Genomic DNA, 18,938 nt, shown 5'->3' with positions numbered 1-18,938 from the left:
TCCCCAGCTGCATCTTATTAGAAGGATTAATACGCTGCATCTTATTAGAAGGAAAAGAGTAAAATAAGTTTTCCATGTTCCATTAATCCCCAGCTGCATCTTATTAGAAGGATTAATACGCTGCATCTTATTAGAAGGAAAAGAGTAAAATAAGTTTCCATGTTCCATTAATCCCCAGCTGCATCTTATTAGAAGGATTAATACACTGCATCTTATTAGAAGGATAAATAAACTGCATCCATGTTCCATTAATCCCCAGCTGCATCTTATTAGAAGGAAACGAGCAAAATAGTTTTCCATGTTCCATTAATCCCCAGCTGCATCTTATTAGAAGGAGAAATAAGCTGCATCCATGTTCCATTAATCCCCAGCTGCATCGTATTAGAAGGATTAATACGCTGCATCTTATTAGAAGGAAAAGAGTAAAATAAGTTTCCATGTTCCATTAATCCCCAGCTGCATCTTATTAGAAGGATTAATACGCTGCATCGTATTAGAAGGATAAATAAACTGCATCTTATTAGAAGGAAAAGAGTAAAATAAGTTTCCATGTTCCATTAATCCCCAGCTGCATCTTATTAGAAGGATTAATACACTGCATCTTATTAGAAGGATAAATAAACTGCATCCATGTTCCATTAATCCCCAGCTGCATCGTATTAGAAGGATTAATAAACTGCATCCATGTTCCATTAATCCCCAGTATCAGTGGACAAGCAGCAGAGTCAGCGAATCAGCAGCCTGTGAGAGACACTGATAAATCATGTACACTTAACGACCCTTCTGCTACAACCGTTAATTAAAATAAGTATGATACAGGGAAATGAAATACTTGATAAGAAACTGAGCAGTGGCTCTTTTTGGGGTAGTTACCATGGATCTAGGAAAACTGCTGGCAGGCTTCAAATTGGGAAGATATAGCACAAAAGTGGATATCTTATATGGACTGTTCTTCTTTCTCATGCCGGGAGGTAGATAAACAGTATGTGTATATTTCCAAAGACCATATTCTGGTGTGTAAACAGTGCAGTTGATGGACTGGTGTGCTGAAAGAAAAAAATGGATGAGAGAAAGGAGAAAGAGGGGATATTCTATTCACTCACTCCCTCAGGCAAAAAATAATATATCTGAGAGACAAATTGAGTGCGTGACACTTAAAATCGCCGAAACGGCAGCCCCTGACATGCTACTGCTTTCAAACCTGTCAAATTGTCTGCTTTACAACAAGCACACCAGGCAGTCGAAGAGACCTGCCCAAATCCCCAGAGGAAGACAATCTATGTCTTCTCTCATTTGCATGAAACCAGGGGGCGGTTATCTTGAGATATAACATTGAGCTCTGCAAATATCACCAGAATGATTCAACATTAGACACATGCATACGTTATGCATGAGTTATTTTGACATAAGCTTGGACGGGCCCAACTCAAACCTGTGTCTCAGCCAGTAATTGGATATGGGCACTGTTTGCTTCTTCATCATTGTCTTGGATAATGTGTAGCACATGAGGTTCATTAGCAAGTACGGTACCACGTCCAGCTGTAGTGAGTGCAGTTTTGCTGGAATCTCCTTTAACACACTTAGAACAAGACTAAGAACTGGAATAGAGACCGTTTGGACAGAGGTGTTTGGGTTTACAACGAGCCAGAGCTGAAGCCTCAACTGTTTTTGCCAATGGTCTTAAAATGCCTCCATAAAAGGGATAATGAGAGCTCTTCCTCAGGGCTCCTTTACCCAGCATTCTCTGGGTGACTGGCCTGTTCTCCTCCAGCTGTTTCAAACTCCGGCAGGCCACTGCTCCACCTCATGACAGTTAGAGGCATTTATGGGATATCAGTGTGTGATGATGATGATGATACACATACAGTACTATTGAGAGAAGGTGCTGGATATCATGAGTGTGCATCTGGTTTACAAGTCCCTACATTTTCTGCTTCAAATGTAAGAAAGCCACTGTGTAAAGTGAGAAGGAGGAGTGGGATAATCAATTTGAGGATAGATTTCCTCAGGTACCTGTACACGTGAAACCCTGGTTCCAGTCGGATAACTAATCAAAGTCCGCATTTAACCTGACGTAGACCCTGTACTAACTAGCAAGGAATTCCTACCTGTACCATTAGAGAATTTGGCCCGTGAAAAGCTTGCATTTTAGACCTCCAGCACACTAGCTGTGAATCTGAAAGGAAGTACACAATCCAAGAAAAGCTGCCAAGAACAGAATACATGGTGGGAGTAGGATCAAACTCTCAGGAGATAAATAAAGAAATAATATCAACAGTATTAGGACCAATAGGGGGAAAGTTATTATTTTATGAGACTACTTCCCAAACAAGGCCACTCTCTCTCTCTCTCTCTCTCTCTCTCTCTGTGTCCTGATCTCATTTCAGTTTCATCAGCAACATCACGTACCTGCTCCCGAGCAAAGCTGATTACAGCACAGCATGCTTAATAAAAAAAAAGAAGAAGTCAAATTGCATTATTTTTCATGCTGTTATTCTATATAATAAATCAGAAAGGCTACACCAGGCATGGACAATTGAATTATGGGGCTGAAAAAAAAATCAATCGCACAACAACCACCTCCATCTGCCAGCGAAATTGGGCTGTAAAATACAAAGTGCTACCCAAATCCCCCAAAACCAGGACAATGGAAGACAACGGAATGTGAGATATTTTGGTGAGGGATGACCAATAAGCTGAGAAATCAGATAGACAGAGACGGTGAGGCGTCTGTGCAACAGCTGAGATTGACAGGCTGCTCTTAGAATACAGCTGTTTCGATTAGGCTTTCTAGGATGGTTGGCCTCTGCCCAACTCGTTCCAGTGCCCCTGGTCCCAGTGCCTTCTGTTGCTAAAGAGGTTACTTTGACTACACAATGACCAATTGGCATTTGGTCAAGGTGAAAAGGTGGCTAACAGTACAAACCTATGGACTGTAGTTGAAACAAATATTAATCAAGAGGATGGTCATCATCAAAGAAAGGGCTGATTGAATTACTAATCCCCTAAACAGTCGATCACCCAAAACGGCTGACAATCATTGTTTGCTCTGATTCATGTCAAACTGAACGCAGTGAGACATTGAGAGGCTGTTTTGGCTTGGAGAGAAATCACCAGTAAAACTGAAATGTGGATGAAAAAAAAGTACACTTCTTCGAGAAAACAAGCAGCCTTAAATAGTTTTTCATCCGAGCAGAAAATGAAATATTATGGGTTGTAGGAAAAGAAAAACAAATCATTGATTGAAGATGTCAGGGTTCTCGTGAATACGTACAGAGCGAGGAAACTGCCTCTTCATCTGAGAAGCCTGCCTGTGGGCAAATCAGAAAACATTTCTCTCACGCTGCTTCAGACTGCCAACACATATGAAGTGCCGGATATTAAAATGCAGCTTAAATTGCTGCTTTCTCAGTAGAGAAGATGACGTGTGCATCGTTGCTGATCCATCTCTACTAGGTATCCTAGAGAGAGGGTGTGTGTACAGTAACATGCTGCCTCGCTACTGAGGTAGTACTGCTATTCGAGGTCCGGCCATATACGAGCTCCTGCTGTAAACCCCCTTAGACATGTTTGATCATGTCATTTACACAACACAAAGAGAATACAAACAAATACAGTGGGGGGAAAAAGTATTTGATCCCCTGCTGATTTTGTACGTTTGCCCAGTTACAAAGAAATGATCAGTCTATAATTTTAATGGTAGGTTTATTTGAACAGTGAGAGACAGAATAACAACCAAAAAATCCAGAAAAACGCACATCAAAAATGTTATAAAATGATTTGCATTTTAATGAGGCAAATAAATATTTGACCCCTCTGCAAAACATGACTTAGTACTTGGTGCCAAAACCCTTGTTGGCAATCCCAGAGGTCAGACGTTTCTTGTAGTTGGCCACCAGGTTTGCACACATCTCAGGAGGGAGTTTGTCCCACTCCTCTTTGCAGATCTTCTCCAAGTCATTAAGGTTTCGAGGCTGACGTTTGGCAACTCGAACCTTCAGCTCCCTCCACAGATTTCATATGGGATTAAGTTCTGGAGACTGGCTAGGCCACTTCGGGACCTTAATGTGCTTCTTCTTGAGCCACTCCTTTGTTGCCTTGGCCGTGTGTTTTGGGTCATTGTCATGCTGGAATACCCATCCACGACCTATTTTCAATGCCCTGGCTGAGGGAAGGAGATTCTCACCCAAGATTAGACAGTACATGGCCCCATCAAATGATGCGGTGAAGTTGTCCTGTCCCCTTAGCAGAAAAACACCCCCAAAGCATAATGTTTCCACCTCCATGTTTGATGGTGGAGATGGTGTTCTTGGGGTCATAGGCAGCATTCCTCCTCCTCCAAACACGGCGAGTTGAGTTGATGCCAAAGAGCTCCATTTTGGTCTCATCTGACCACAACACTTTCACCCAGTTGTCCTCTGAATCATTCAGATGTTCATTGGCAAACTTCAGACGGGCATGTATATGCATTCTTGAGCAGGGGGACATTGCGGGCGCTGCAGGATTTCAGTCCTTCACAGCGTAGTGTGTTACCAATTGTTTTCTTGGTGACTATGGTCCCAGCTGCCTTGAGATCATTGACAAGATCCTCCTGTGTAGTTCTGGGCTGATTCCTCATCGTTCTCATGATCATTGCAACTCCACGAGGTGAGATCTTGCATGGAGCCCCAGGCCGATGGATATTGACAGTTCTTTTGTGTTTCTTCCATTTGCGAATAATCGCACCAAATGTTGTCACCTTCTCACCAAGCTGCTTGGCGATGGTCTTGTAGCCCATTCCAGCCTTGTGTAGGTCTACAATCTTGTCCCTGACATCCTTGGAGAGCTCTTTGGTCTTGGCCATGGTGGAGAGTTTGGAATCTGATTGATTGATTGCTTCTGTGGACAGGTGTCTTTTACACAGGTAACAAGCTGTGGTTAGGAGCACTCCCTTTAAGAGTGTGCTCCTAATCTCAGCTCGTTACCTGTATAAAAGACACCTGGGAGCCAGAAATCTTTCTGATTGAGAGGGGGTCAAATACTTATTTCTCTCATTAAAATGCTAATCAATTTATAACATTTTTGACATGCGTTTTTCTTGATATTTTTGTTGTTATTCTGTTTCTCACTGTTCAAATAAACCTAACATTAAAATTATAGACTGATCATTTCTTTGTCAGTGGGCAAACGTACAAAATCAGCAGGGGATCAAATACTTTTTTTCTCCCACTGTACACATCCTGGGATTCTGGTCTTTATTCCCCTCTTTAAATGATCCCTGCTCAACAGTGTAGTAGGAGATGAGCCACTGATTGCAGCACAACTGCTTCTACCATTAGTAAACACACAGGGATATAATAATTGGTCTCCCGAGTGGCGCAGCGGTCTAAGGCACTGCATCTCAGTGCTAGAGGCGTCACTGCAGACACCTTGGTTCGAATCCAGGCGATGTCACAACTGGTTCCATAGGGCGGCGCACAATCGGCCCTGCGTCGTCTGGGTTTGGCTGGTGTAGGCCGTCATTGTAAATAAGAATCTGTTATTAACTGACTTGCCTAGTTAAATAAAGGTTAAATAAATAAAAAAATATATAAAAAAAGAGGCTTTCCCCAATAGGGATGTGGAGTCAATGCTGCAGTGCTGTACAGTATGTGTGCCTGTGAGTGAGGCAGTATGTCCATTGGGAATACTGTTTGTGTTCTTCCTCTTGTGATGTTTGTTTGGTTATGATGCACCTGTGGTGCTCTGCGTGTGTAGGAATGCTGTTACTGAATTTTACAGATCACAATTAGGGCTTCAGGATATAGATGTGGTTGTAACTCTCTCTTGCATGTACAGTGATTCTCTGGGTAAGATTATTGTTGGATCATTAAAATGGCTGACATAAATTAGAGACAATTTTGCTGTTGATGAAATGCAATGTCTTTAGGGATGTTTTCGATATAATTCCCCAAATTTCCTCTTCAAAATCACATAACATTTGTCTAGACTTAACTATTGCTGTTAGTAAACTTTTGGTTTGTTAGTAAGGTTTGTCATTTCTATGTGTAGAAAATACTATTTGGTCATAATGCACATTTTACTGATGTTGGATGATATCTAAGCTATAGTTTTTGTCCCTTGAAGTAACAATGTAGGCCCGGGGGCTAGGGAGAACAAATCATTCTTCCACTAACACCAGGCAATTTATTTCAGACAGCCAGACAGAACGGAGAAAAACATAACTGAGAAACTTCATGAAGCGTGAGTGAGAACAAGCTCCTCCGACTTGACTTAGCTGATGACATCTGGCTGAATAAGACAGTGGGCGCTCCATCGATCCAACTCTCCCTGCCCTGCCTGCCCTGCCTGCCTGCCTGCCCTGCCTGCCGTGGGTGGGGGAGCTGCCGCCTGCCTTCCCGAATGCCAAATGCTTTAAAGCCATGAGCACTGGGACTCTCGGGCCATTACGTAACCACACAAATGAGGGGATTCTTGTCCTCACCAGCAGAAACATAGATTTATCTAAAGCAGGGATAGAAAACACACTAATTGGCTATTCGTTTTTTCACTGTTTCCATACAAATGTAAAACAAATACATGGCATGTAGAGAAACGTGCTATGGGAGAAATCTAGCCACAGGCCACTCCTGATTTAAACATACTGTGGTAGTGAGAGAAGAGGTAGTGAGGACAAACTTAGTTCTCTAAGCCAGGGGTAGATTGCACTGTGCGAGAGGGAAAGCAAGAAAGAGAGAAAGAGAGAGAAACAGAGGTACTGTACAAAGAGTGTGTAGTGCAGACTTACACAGGTCTGCAGATGACGAGGTCACCCTTGTTGGTACCGTAGGCAAGACCCAGGCCAGGTTCTGGGAGCCAGCGGGCCGAGTTGATGCTGACGTGTCTCCGCTGATCAGCGGCCATGGGGTACACCACATCAAACATTCTCTGAAGGGAATGGGGACATATGGAAAGAAATCAATTACAACCACAGCAAAGAGTACCACTATTGTCCCAATATGATACAACCCCAACATCTTTTCAACAACAACAAAAAAGACAGTCATTTTATTGCATTAGCGCCGTCTTCTAATGAGCTTTATCTTTCACATTAGATTAGCATGTTATCGCATATTCATTAATTTCATGTTAATATATCGGTTATCAATTAACCCGATGATTCAGAACCTAAGACATAATCCGTTACCAGTGTGGGAATAGCAGAACAATGCTGGAACTTTAGTCTGTCTGCTGAAGTGCTGATTTAGTGTTGTAGAGTCTGCCTTGTCAGAAAGTAGAGAGCCGCTCCTTAGCGGTTGGCTGTTCCCGCAATTGAATCAAGTTCAGGAGAGACATTGTTGGAGTGCTCATTTAAGAGCAGTCAACTTGGCTTGTCACGCTACTTCTCAATATGACTAGCCAAAACTGCTGCTATGACAACCATATCAGGTGACAGACACGGGTACTACTTCCTGCCTCTGCGTTGTCTGCCTCTTACCTTATGAAGCGAAGATGAATGACCACATATACCAGTCTGTCTACATCTGCATACAAATTTTACACCACAGACAAAATAGGGAGAAATAACAAAGGAGAGGGGGAAAAAGCGGTTTCATTCATCTCCAAACGTAGGAGCAAGACAGAATAATTGGGGATCTGCATAAGAGCTGTCAGCTCAGAGAGCCTCATTGGACTGTGTACGCTGCCATGACTTGGGCAGTGTGTCAGTTGTGCTCGCAGGGAATGCAAAATGTTCATCGTACAAATTCAGAACACATCTAACACGGTTCCCCTTTTGCAAGAGTCATGTAAGAACAAAAAACAACAAGTTACATACACTACCGTTCAAAAGTTTGGGGTCACTTAGAAATGTCCTTGTTTTTTGTCCATTAAAATCAGATCAAATTGATCAGACATACAGTGTAGACATTGTTAATGTTGTAAATGACAATTGGAGCTTGACCAGTCTCAACGTCAACAGTGAAGAGGCGACTCCGGGATGCTGGCCTTCTAGGCAGAGTTGCAAAGAAAAAGCCCTATCTCAGACTGGCCAATAAAAATAAAATATTAAGATGGGCAAAAGAACACAGACACTGGACGTTGAAGAGCATCCTGGAGTCGCCTCTTCACTGTTGACGTTGAGACTGGTGTTTTGCAGGTACTATTTAATGAAGCTGCCAGTTGAGGACTTGTGAGGTGTCTGTTTCTCAAACTAGACACTCTAATGTACTTGTTCTCTTGCTCAGTTATGCACTGGGGCCTCCCACTCCTCTTTCTATTCTGGTTAGAGCCAGTTTACGCTGTTCTGTGAAGGGAGTAGTACACAGCGTTGTACGAGATCTTCAGTTTCTTGGCAACTTCTCGCATAGCCTTCATTTCTCAGAACAAGAATAGACTGATGAGTTTCAGAAGAAAGGTCTTTGTTTCTGGCCATTTTGAGCCTGTAATCGAACCCACAAATGCCGACGCTCCAGATGCTCAACTTGTCTGAATGGCAGTTTTATTGCTTCTTTAATCAGAACAACAGTTTTCAGCTGTGCTAACATAATTGCAAAAGGGTTTTCTAATGATCAATTAGTCTTTTTAAATGATAAACTTGGATTAGCTAACACAACGTGTCATTGGAACACAGGAGTGATGGTTGCTGATAATGGGCCTCTGCACGCCTATGTAGATATTCCATTAAAAATCATCAATTTCCAGCTACAATAGTCATTTACAACATTAACAATGTCTACACTGTATTTCTGATCAATTTGATGCTATTTTAATGGACAGAAAATCTGTTTGAAAAAACGACCAAAAAACCCCAGCGTTGAACGAGAAACTGAAGATCTCGTACAACGCTGTGTACTACTCCCTTCACAGTTTGAGAAACAGACACCTCCCACCTCAACTGGCAGCTTCAATAAATAGTACCCGCAAAACACCAGTCTCAACGTCAACAAAAAGAAAAGATTAAGATGGGCAAAAGAACACGGGCACTGGACAGAGGAACTATATTAAAAAAAAACAGGTCGCTAGGTGTAGGCAAGACCATAAGCAAATAGGTCAACTGGGATATGACTAAAGAGATAATCAGGGTGATATTTCCACAAATAGACAGGTATTTTCCTTTCCATGGTAGCAAGATCTTATCTATTTTTGCAAACTCTCTATTAAAATTGATTGGAGTGAGATAATTTATTTCTTTCGGGATATGTATACCGAGTATGTCCACATCACCATCAGACCATTTTATTGGTAAACTACACGGTAATGTAAATGTTGTATTTGTTTGTGATCCAACACATAATATAGTACACTTGTTGGTTTTAATCAAGAGAGGATAGAAAAAGTATCTAGATCCTCTATGAGGCTGTAGAGGGATCCAAATTGTGGATTTAAAAAAAAAAACATGAATCAGCGTACAATGACACTTTTGTATTTAAGCCCTGGATTTCTAAACCCTTAATATTATTTTTGGATCTGATTTTAACAGCTAACATTTCAATGGCAATAACAAAATAGATATGCTGATAGTGGACAATGTTGTTTTACTCCTCTAGAAAGTTTAAAACTTTGAGAAGTAGCCATTATTTACTATTTTACACAAAGGGCTACTATACATGATTTTAACCCATTTTATAAAAGATTCTCCAAAATGTAAATATTCCAGGCATTTATAAACTCAGCAAAAAAATAAACGTCCTCTCACTGTCAAATGCTTTTATTTTCAGCAAACTTAACGTGTAAATATTTGTATGAACATAAGATTCAACAACTGAGACATAAACTGAACAAGTTCCACAGACATGTGACTAACAGAAATTGAATAATGTGTCCCTGAACAAAGGGGGGCGGGGTCAAAATCAAAAGTAACAGTCAGTATCTGGTGTGGCCACCAGCTGCATTAAGTACTGCAGTGCATCTCCTCCTCATGGACTGCACCAGATTTGCCAGTTCTTGCTGTGAGATGTTACCCCACTCTTCCACCAAGGCACCTGCAAGTTCCTGGACATTTCTGGGAGGAATGGCCCTAGCCCTCACCCTCCAATCCAACAGGTCCAAGACGTGCTCAATGGGATTGAGATCCGGGCTCTTCACTGGCCATGGCAGAACACTGACATTCCTGTCTTGCAGGAAATCACGCACAGAACGAGCAGTATGGCTGGTGGCATTGTCATGCTGGAGGGTCATGTCAGGATGAGCCTGCAGGAAGAGTACCACATGAGGGAGGAGGACGTCTTCCCTGTAACGCACAGCATTGAGATTGCCTGCAATGACAACAAGCTCAGTCCGATGATGCTGTGACACACCGCCCCAGACCATGACAGACCCTCCACCTCCCAATCGATCCTGCTCCAGAGTTCAGGCCTCGGTGTAACGCTCATTCCTTCGATGATAAACGCAAATCCGACCGTCACCCCTGGCGAGACAAAACCGCGACTCGTCAGTGAAGAGCACTTTTTGCCAGTCCTGTCTGGTCCAGCGACGGTGGGTTTGTGCCCATAGGAAACGTTGTTGCCGGTGATGTCGGGTGAGGACCTGCCTTACAACAGGCCTACAAGCCCTCAGTACAGCCTCTCTCAGCCTATTGCAGACAGTCTGAGCACTGATGGAGGGATTGTGCCTTCCTGGTGTAACTCGGGCAGTTGTTACAATCCTGTACCTGTCCCGCAGGTGTGATGTTCGGATGTACCGATCCTGTGCAGGTGTTGTTACATGTGGTCTGCCACTGTGAGGACGATCAGCTGTCCGTTCTGTCTCCCTGTAGCACTGTCTTAAGCGTCTCACAGTACGGACATTGCAATTTATTGCCCTGGCCACATCTGCAGTCCTCATGCTTCCTTTCAGCATGCCTAAGGCACGTTCACGCAGATGAGCAGGGACCCTGGGCATCTTTCTTTTGGTGTTTTTCAGAGTCAGTAGAAAGACCTCATTAGTGTCCTAAATTTTCATAACTGTGACCTTAATTCCCTACCATCTGTAAGCTTTTAGTGTCTTAACGACCATTCCACAGGTGCGTGTTCATAATTGTTTATGGTTCATTGAACAAGCATAGGAAACAGTGTTTAAACCCTTTACAATGAAGATCTGTGAAGTTATTTGGATTTTTACAAATTATCTTTGAAAGACAGGGTCCTGAAAAAGGGACGTTTCTGTTTTTGCTGAGTTTATATAAACTCCAGTTGTACTTTATCAAAGTCAGCTATGAACACCAGGCCTGGTTTCCCAGATTTTTCATCGCGTTCTATTATTTCAAGTATTTGTATTATATTACCTCCAATGTATTTTCCATGTAAAAAAATGAGGATGAATAATATCCAACAATACCTTTTAAATTCTATGCGCTAAGCATTTTGCAAGAATTGTAAAAGGCCTCCAATTTTTTTATGGACTGGATCTTTATATTTACCACTTGGATCCTGTTTCAGTAATAATGAAATCTGACCTTGTTGAGTGTCTGATAATCTACCATGTATATAGGTAGATATATACAGTACAAAAAAAAACAAAAAAACTGCATGAAATGAAATGTATGTATTAACTACTGTAAGTCGCTCTGGATAAGAGCGTCTGCTAAATGACTAAAATGTCAAATGTATAGGAGTGGTTAAAACATGCTAATAATGGTCCTCTGAGTATATCAAAAAAGGTTTGGTATACTTCCACTGGTATGCCATCCAGCCCTGGAGTTTTCCTAGACTTAAAGGCTTTAATTGCGTCAAGAAGTTACTCCTCTGTAATTTGGCCTTCACATGAGTCTTTCTGTACAGCTAGTTAATTTGACATTATTCATATAAAAAACATACATACAATTAGCTTTGGCTTTCAAAATATTGTTTGGTGAATCATGGGTGACTGTCATTTGTAACAAGCTTCAGTAAATTATTTTTGGTAGCATTTCTATGTTGAAGATAAAAAAATATAAAAAAATGGTGCATTTTCCCATATTCCATCCAGTTTGCTTTATTTTTATAATATATTACACTTGATCTTGAATAAGTTCCTCTATTTATTTTTGTTTTTCCTCTAACTTATTCTGACCCTCTAGGGTACAGTTTTTATTGCTATTTATCTGTACTGTTAGTCCTCGTATTTCCTTTGTTAATATGGACTCTTGACCTAAATTGCTTTTGTTTTATAGATGAGTACTGAATTGCATGGCCTCTAAAGGCACATTTAAAAAGTGTCCCATACAATAAGGGGATCTGCTGTACCTATGTTATGTCGGAAAAAGTCAGTTATAAATTCTTCTGTCCTAGTTAAAAACAAGTTATCATCCAATAGGCTTTGATTAAATTTCCAATATCCTCTCCCACATGTAAATTATGTAAGAGTAATATAAATGCCAAACACCTCTTAGTTCACTTCAAAATCAGAGATGGGCTTTCATGCGCCGTGTGGCAGCTTTAAAAACAAAAACAATATTCACAATTTGTTCAATTAGATTTCGCTAATTATGGCTCTCTTCAGACCATGTAACTGTTCAGTTACAAAACTTATGTCACAACAATTTCACCACTGGCAATGTGAGAAGTTGGGAGTTAGAAGAGTTACTGGTGCTGCACTCCCCCAACCCCAAAGTTAAAATGTCACCTCAATTATCATATAGCCTAGTTGCCAGGGCTACAAAAATTGGGAGGGACGGAGAACAGTCTCACAAACAGCAAGAGGCAGAGGGAGAAACAGAAAGTGGCACCCTGGTGTTGTTTACCCAGCCAAGTCATTAAAAGCTGCCCAGGCAGCGGGGTCCTGCTTCCTGCTTTCATCAAGGCCTCTGAGGGCTGGCTCTGGGGTGGCCATGGGACACTGGGCTGTGTTCTGGGTCACTGGGATGTCACAGATGGATCCCTGGTTCCAAGCCCTGCATCATACACACTTTACCCCTCATCCTTCATACACTACCTATCACAACCCCTGTTACATTCTGATACATGTACAGCCAAAACAGAGTCACATATGGAGCCTCCAAACACAGAAAACGTTCAAAGACTCTTCATTACTATTTAAGTGTGGCACATTGTGCGATTGTGTAAACGGTGTGGTACATTCTCTAAATGGTCATCTGGATTATTAAAAAAATGGTTGCCTCAACAACAACAACAAAAACATGTTTCACAGTGCTGTTGATCAACGATCATCAAGACTGTAACAGCAGACAAGTTCCTCTGAAAGAGGAAAGGGAACACACTGTAGTGTGGTCTGCCAAAGGGCCATGAGAGATCACGGGGTCGATTAAAGACTAAATGAGATGTGCATAACCATGATTCTACTTGGGGTCTAGCCACAGAAGTCTCTCAATTACACTAGCTCACTTTGTACTGCTGGAATATAAAATGCTAGAGCCAGCACCTGGAGGCGTGTGAAAATTCTCTGATTGTAAGCCCATTTTCTACCCCCATCTCGTTGGAAAATAAAGATATTTGGTACCTTCAGAATCCAGTTAAAGTAGAGTCAATGCAGGCTCTGCCAGCACTGGGTTGATTGTTTGGGGTTGCTAATCTGGCTGGCCATTGTGAGAGGGCTGGAGCTCCGAGGGTATTATTGAGCTACTGTGCTGCATTGAATTGTAATGTCTGTCTCACGTTCCGGCTCAGTTGGTTAGAGATAATGGGGGTGGGTGGGTGGGGGTGGGGATCTATTGTTCATCCCCCCCCCAAATGATGGAGTTAAAGTAGCTATTTATAAAGAGTCATACTCTTTGCCAGCCAGAAGAAGCTTATCATTTACAATGTTCTTTACCTCCAGATTTGGGAGGTTTCATTTGGTTACCGTCACCCTGAAGATGCTTACAGATGATTTGGTTCTAGGTTCTTGCTGGCATTTTCAAGTTCAATGCAAATCAACCAGAGTCAAGACGCATTGATGAAAGCACAAATAAATGGCATAATACCTTGTTGTTCCTGAAATTCCAAAGGGTTAACGTTGGCCAAACTCACCCTCATGGAAGTCTCTCCACCATGGGGCTGCTGCAGGCGTAACACTTGCGCTACCATGTGGTCTGTGTTGTGATGGAGCAGGATCCGGCGAGAGGCCAAGCCCACCATCACGTAGTGGCCCATTGGGGACAGGCTGACAGAAATGGCATTAGGACCTAGACAAAGAAGAGATGGTTAGGCTACTACTTTACGTCGAGCATGGACGGGTTTGGCATATAAACTTAAAGCAAATATTGAACACCTTTTGTCATGGTTTTACTTGAGGGCCTAAAAACAGTATTTACAGTCTGACTGAAACACTCAACAGGAACCATTAAATTAAACTGTCCTGCCTTCTCTGATGCCTTAGATGCCTGCTACTGTACAAGCAGGCTAATGCAAGTCATGTTTCATTTCCTAACAAACCAGTGAAGTATTTCTTAAATGAATGGTTTTAATGGTTTTTGACGACAGATGAATGTTTGTTCCCACTTGAGAAACATACGGTAAAACAACCTCTCTCATTAAAGACAACCATTTGGAAACCGATGCTATTATCCAGTTAGGAATCTGGATTATATCCAAAATGGAATGCAACTTGCACCTGCTAAAAATCTAAAAGGTATATTTGTGTACTTGAGTAAGCTATTGCCTAGTCTTAATGATTGGTAAGTGTTGTCCTGCTCGCAAGAGTAGATTAACTGTGAATTACTGTGTTCACAGCTACTTTGGGCCCAGACCTGCTCTAAATAACTTGCTTGGAATTTATGGCTAAGCTAATTAAGTAGGCCTCCCACATTCCCATTCTACTTACCACCAAAAAATGGTTGCTTAGACTAAAGCTTTAATTTGCCTTTTTCAATCTTCATGCTTAATACGCCTTCATTAATAGATTAAAACTTACACAATACTGCTGAAATATATATATATTTTATTATTTGACCTTTATTTAACTAGGCAAGTCCATTAAGAACAAATTCTTATTTACAATGACGGCCTACCCCAGCCAAACCCCAATCACGGCCGGTTGTGATACAGCCTGGAAACGAACCAAGGTCTGTAGTGACGCCTCTAGCACGGAGACGCAGTGCCTTAGACCACAACGCCACTCGGGAGCTCAAAAGGGGACTTTAAAGATTCAATCTGTAAGATTGATATGACAGCACTAAATGACAGCACAGAATATATATTTCGAAGCACTCCTTAAAGTCCATGTGCCGGGGGGGGGGGGGGAAGAGATATTTTTGGCCTTACTACAATTATATTTCATACATGTATGGTCATGTGAAATTGTCCAATAAGACCCCATTGAGTTGTTTGGCTGCCATATTGGAAAAAAGGCTTCTATGGGGTTAATGCGGAAATTCTGTGATGGCCCAGTATCTACAAATCTTTTTTCTAGTTGTGTGCACAATTTGGTGCCTCTATCACCAAAGTTACAATTCAAAAACATAGCGGCCCCATTACTAGGGATGGGCACGGTTATTTGAATACTCGAAAATCCGAGCGGACGTTAGTCTTCGATTACCTGCGAGGGTGTATTCATTTATTATATATCTGATATTGCAACATACAAGGATATACCAGGGCATTCAACATTTTTATAAAACAAAAGTTTCACAGTTTTTATGAGTGAGCCCCATTAAAAAAAACTTCCGGTAGACTAGGCTACACACTTTTCAAGCATGTAACTTACTGTCGTCAATCAAAGCAGCACTACAGTCTGAGGCTCCATGCGTAGAAAGTAAAGTGGGAGATTTCTAATCAATGCAAAATGGAATTACAATTACAGAATTAAGGTGGCTAAATGAGAAGGGGTAGGCTACAATGATTAACCGTTGTTTAATATGGAGTTGTTGTAGACAAGGACGGAGATCGCGGCAAAATAGCATAAATGATCCTTGCTAGCTTATTCAAATAGATGTGATGCAGTCAAGACAGACACTACCAGATGAGGCGATAGATAACCTATCACAGCAACAAGTTTATCTAATTTGTGCGAGTCGGTTTGGCTACTTTCTTCCTCTCTCCCCCTCCGTGTCAGACACACCGGCCCCTGTTTTGGGCCCCTGGCTCATGGACTATTTATGGGCCACCGTGTTACTTTAGAACAGGGGTGTCAAACTCATTCCATGAAGGGCCTAGTGTCTACTGGTTGTTTTTTTCTTTCCTTTCCATTTCAATCAAGTACAAGGGAGGAGAAAAAACCCGCAGATACTCGGCCCTTCGTAGAATGAGTTTGACACATGTGCATAATAGAGACAATGACTCACCGAATCTCTTGGAGTAGAGCATCTCTCCCAGGTTGTGAGGCGCCAGAGAGTAGATAGCCAGGATGCCCTCGTCTGGGAAGCCCCGCTGGCTGCTGGGTATGAACACAGCCAGGAGCTGCCCGTCTGCAGAGATGTCACAGCTGGCGTCATTGTAGATCTTGCAGTTCTGCACCAGCACATTGACAGAGGCTGCAGTGGAGGAGACAGACAGATGTGAGCGTTCAGTTTCACACATCTCCCACTGTGTACATGTCTGGTGCACATCAACTATACAAAAGAGGGCATGCTGTAAAACAGGTGAATGTCTCAGAAGTTTGAAGGGAGAATGCAAGGAGAAGAAAGGTTGACATCAGCATTCAATCATATTTTGTTGCTCTCAGACAGCGGGGATAAATGTTGGTTAACAATACTGGTCATATTATTCACACTCAAGTAAGCCCTTAACTAGTCCATATTGCATTGACATAGTAAATTGCTTAAAAAAAAGAAAGTATAGTTCCCATTTCCAATAAACTTCCAGACGGCATTGCTAAGAAAACAAATGCTAATTTCAGTCTGTTCAAAAATATTTCCCGAAAGTTAGACTTGAAATAGGCATTGAATATTTATTTTGGCATTGATCTTAATGTTACATTCCAACATCCGGCATCATCCCTTCCCGTCTCCCTAGAGGAGGCAACAATCCAAAACATGATTAAGTCATTTCTCAAAGAAGGCTGAGAGCGGCGGCTATATTAACACATAACTCCCCTCCAAGTGTTGAGATACTGTAAGGAGAAGGGAAGTGATACCGTTAATGACTATACTGGCAACCTGATGTATTGATGGAAATAGGCTAAATAAAATGCATTCCATTTTTAGAGGGGAAACTATCCGCAAGCACATTGGCAATGTCGTGCAATTTAGATTGTATCAGCCATTCAACATCAACAAGAAAAAACAGCTCTCCTAAAAGCTAAGGGTCCCAAATAAGAGTAGAAAACGGTTAGTGTTTCTTTTACAAAGAAAGGGTACCCTTACGGCAAGCTGTGTCAAAGCGTACAAATTGGTCACATACAGCAGGCAGTAGAGGGATATCATCAGTTAGCTGTTAGCAGACCACGCTCCAGTTCCTCTAGCTGGTTATTCCCTGCCTACACCTTGGTTGAGGGAGCAGAGCTCTCCTTCCAATAACCTAGCCCAAGAATGTCTGTCATGGAACCAATACCAGTGGTCTACTTGGGTCCAGTGAGGACCATGGTGATGGCTGGTGAGGGATGTGGTGAGGGAGGGGTGGACAGCATGCATAGTGTATGGCCAATACACGGGGTGATCACAGCTGCTTGTGGAGAAGATTGAAGCTGGGCCATGATAATTAAGTAAAGCAGTGAAGTAGTAGCAATGTAGGGCCGGGGCCTTGGGGGACAGACCCTGTGTTTTCCTCTGTGACAGCGTTATGAGCTCAATCCATCTAGCACAGCTAAATGGACAGAGTGGGCATGCCACGCCTGCCTAGTGAAGCAGCAACTTGAGTACGTCCATTTGTGCTTTCACAAACAAACACACGTAACTTGTATAGGGTACACTGTATGCAATGTATGAGTAACAGAGAGTTGAGCACAGTTGTCAATTAAAATGTTGAGAAATTCACTAGCCTCCAGATAACATTTGTCTACACGGTTCTAGATTTCAGTTATCTCCTGTGGCTCCGTATAAATTACAACATGTAGACTAGATTTATTAAAAACCACTTCAAAAACAACTGCCAAAAAGCAGTACAATTCCCATGACTTAGACTGCTCAAGCATGAAATTGTTTTAGCAACAACAATATCAACAACAGCTAAATACATTATTGTAAGTGGAGTAACCATATTACTGTAGCAAGACACCATTATTACATTTTCCCTTACTGTTAAGTAGCCTTTTTAAAATGAATGGCTGGCCTTTCTGAAAAACAACAATCTTAAGCAACAATAATCAAAATGATTTGTGTTGCGTAAGATGTATTTACTTGTCTCGTACACAGAATGTGGGATAAGTGGATGATTGTCGAAATGAAAAGGGATACTTTTCATTGTCACGCAATACGCCTTCACATTAAAATGCAAAACTAATACATTTTATTTACTGCGAAATTAAACCTCAAAGCCTCTCAGCAATAAAATTGGCCCAGCTTCCTGCCATGGCTGCCAACATACTGTGATTTGCATTTTAAGAGAACAGTCTCTACTATGCCACTGGGATGAGATGTGGCAAACATCCATAGGACGGATGGCTTTGTCTGGTGAGGGAACGTGGCATTGTTTCGTAAACTGTTCTAGGCTTAGTGAATATTATAGCTGCCCTGGGTTTTTAAAAAAGGCACTCTCTTGAGCCATATCCTGTCATCGATCAAATCGACATCGCTCGATACCATTTCAAACACTCTCCTTACTCAACTCCCAGACAGGTTTGATTAAAATCTCATTTTCGTTGAGGACAGAGGATGCCCCTCCTCTGCCAGCTTCCTCTTGCTCCCTCACCCTCTCTCCAAACATTATCTGGCAGTTTTTCGCACAACAAATTAGCTTTCCCCTTCAGCCACTCACAGGCGGGATATTCTGCCAGTAATGGTGCAAAGCTCTGACTAAGTCGGGATGAGAGGAGAGCAACTTTTGTTTCCTAATCTAGGACAGTTCTGGGAGGAGAAGATGGGAGCTTCCTGGCCATTCAGTATAGTTTTTTTTGAGGATGCTGGCTTGTGATCTCTACTCCCCCAGCAGGCATACAGTTGAAGTCGGAAGTTTACATACACCTTAGCCAAATACATTTAAACTCAGTTT

The 18,938-nt window shown here is 41.9% G+C and overlaps 1 protein-coding gene across 4 annotated transcripts in view; it reads right to left on the bottom strand.

Annotated features, from left to right (window-relative positions):
- The window catches only part of LOC106561945 (activating molecule in BECN1-regulated autophagy protein 1A), a 113,359-nt gene that overhangs the window by 16,234 nt on the left and 78,187 nt on the right, over positions 1 to 18,938 (bottom strand). For all 4 annotated transcript variants that reach the window (XM_014126406.2, XM_045689022.1, XM_014126404.2 and 1 more), the window contains 3 exons: positions 16,136 to 16,324; positions 13,884 to 14,038; positions 6,767 to 6,906 (listed from right to left, as the gene is read on the bottom strand). In XM_014126406.2, the coding sequence (XP_013981881.1) occupies positions 6,767 to 6,906; positions 13,884 to 14,038; positions 16,136 to 16,324 (484 nt within the window). The remainder of the gene's footprint in view (positions 1 to 6,766; positions 6,907 to 13,883; positions 14,039 to 16,135; positions 16,325 to 18,938) is intronic.

The sequence above is a fragment of the Salmo salar genome, chromosome ssa11, assembly GCF_905237065.1.
Source record: "Salmo salar chromosome ssa11, Ssal_v3.1, whole genome shotgun sequence".
NCBI classification, from domain to species: Eukaryota; Metazoa; Chordata; class Actinopteri; order Salmoniformes; family Salmonidae; genus Salmo; species Salmo salar.
This window is presented reverse-complemented; position numbering and strand designations above follow the sequence as displayed.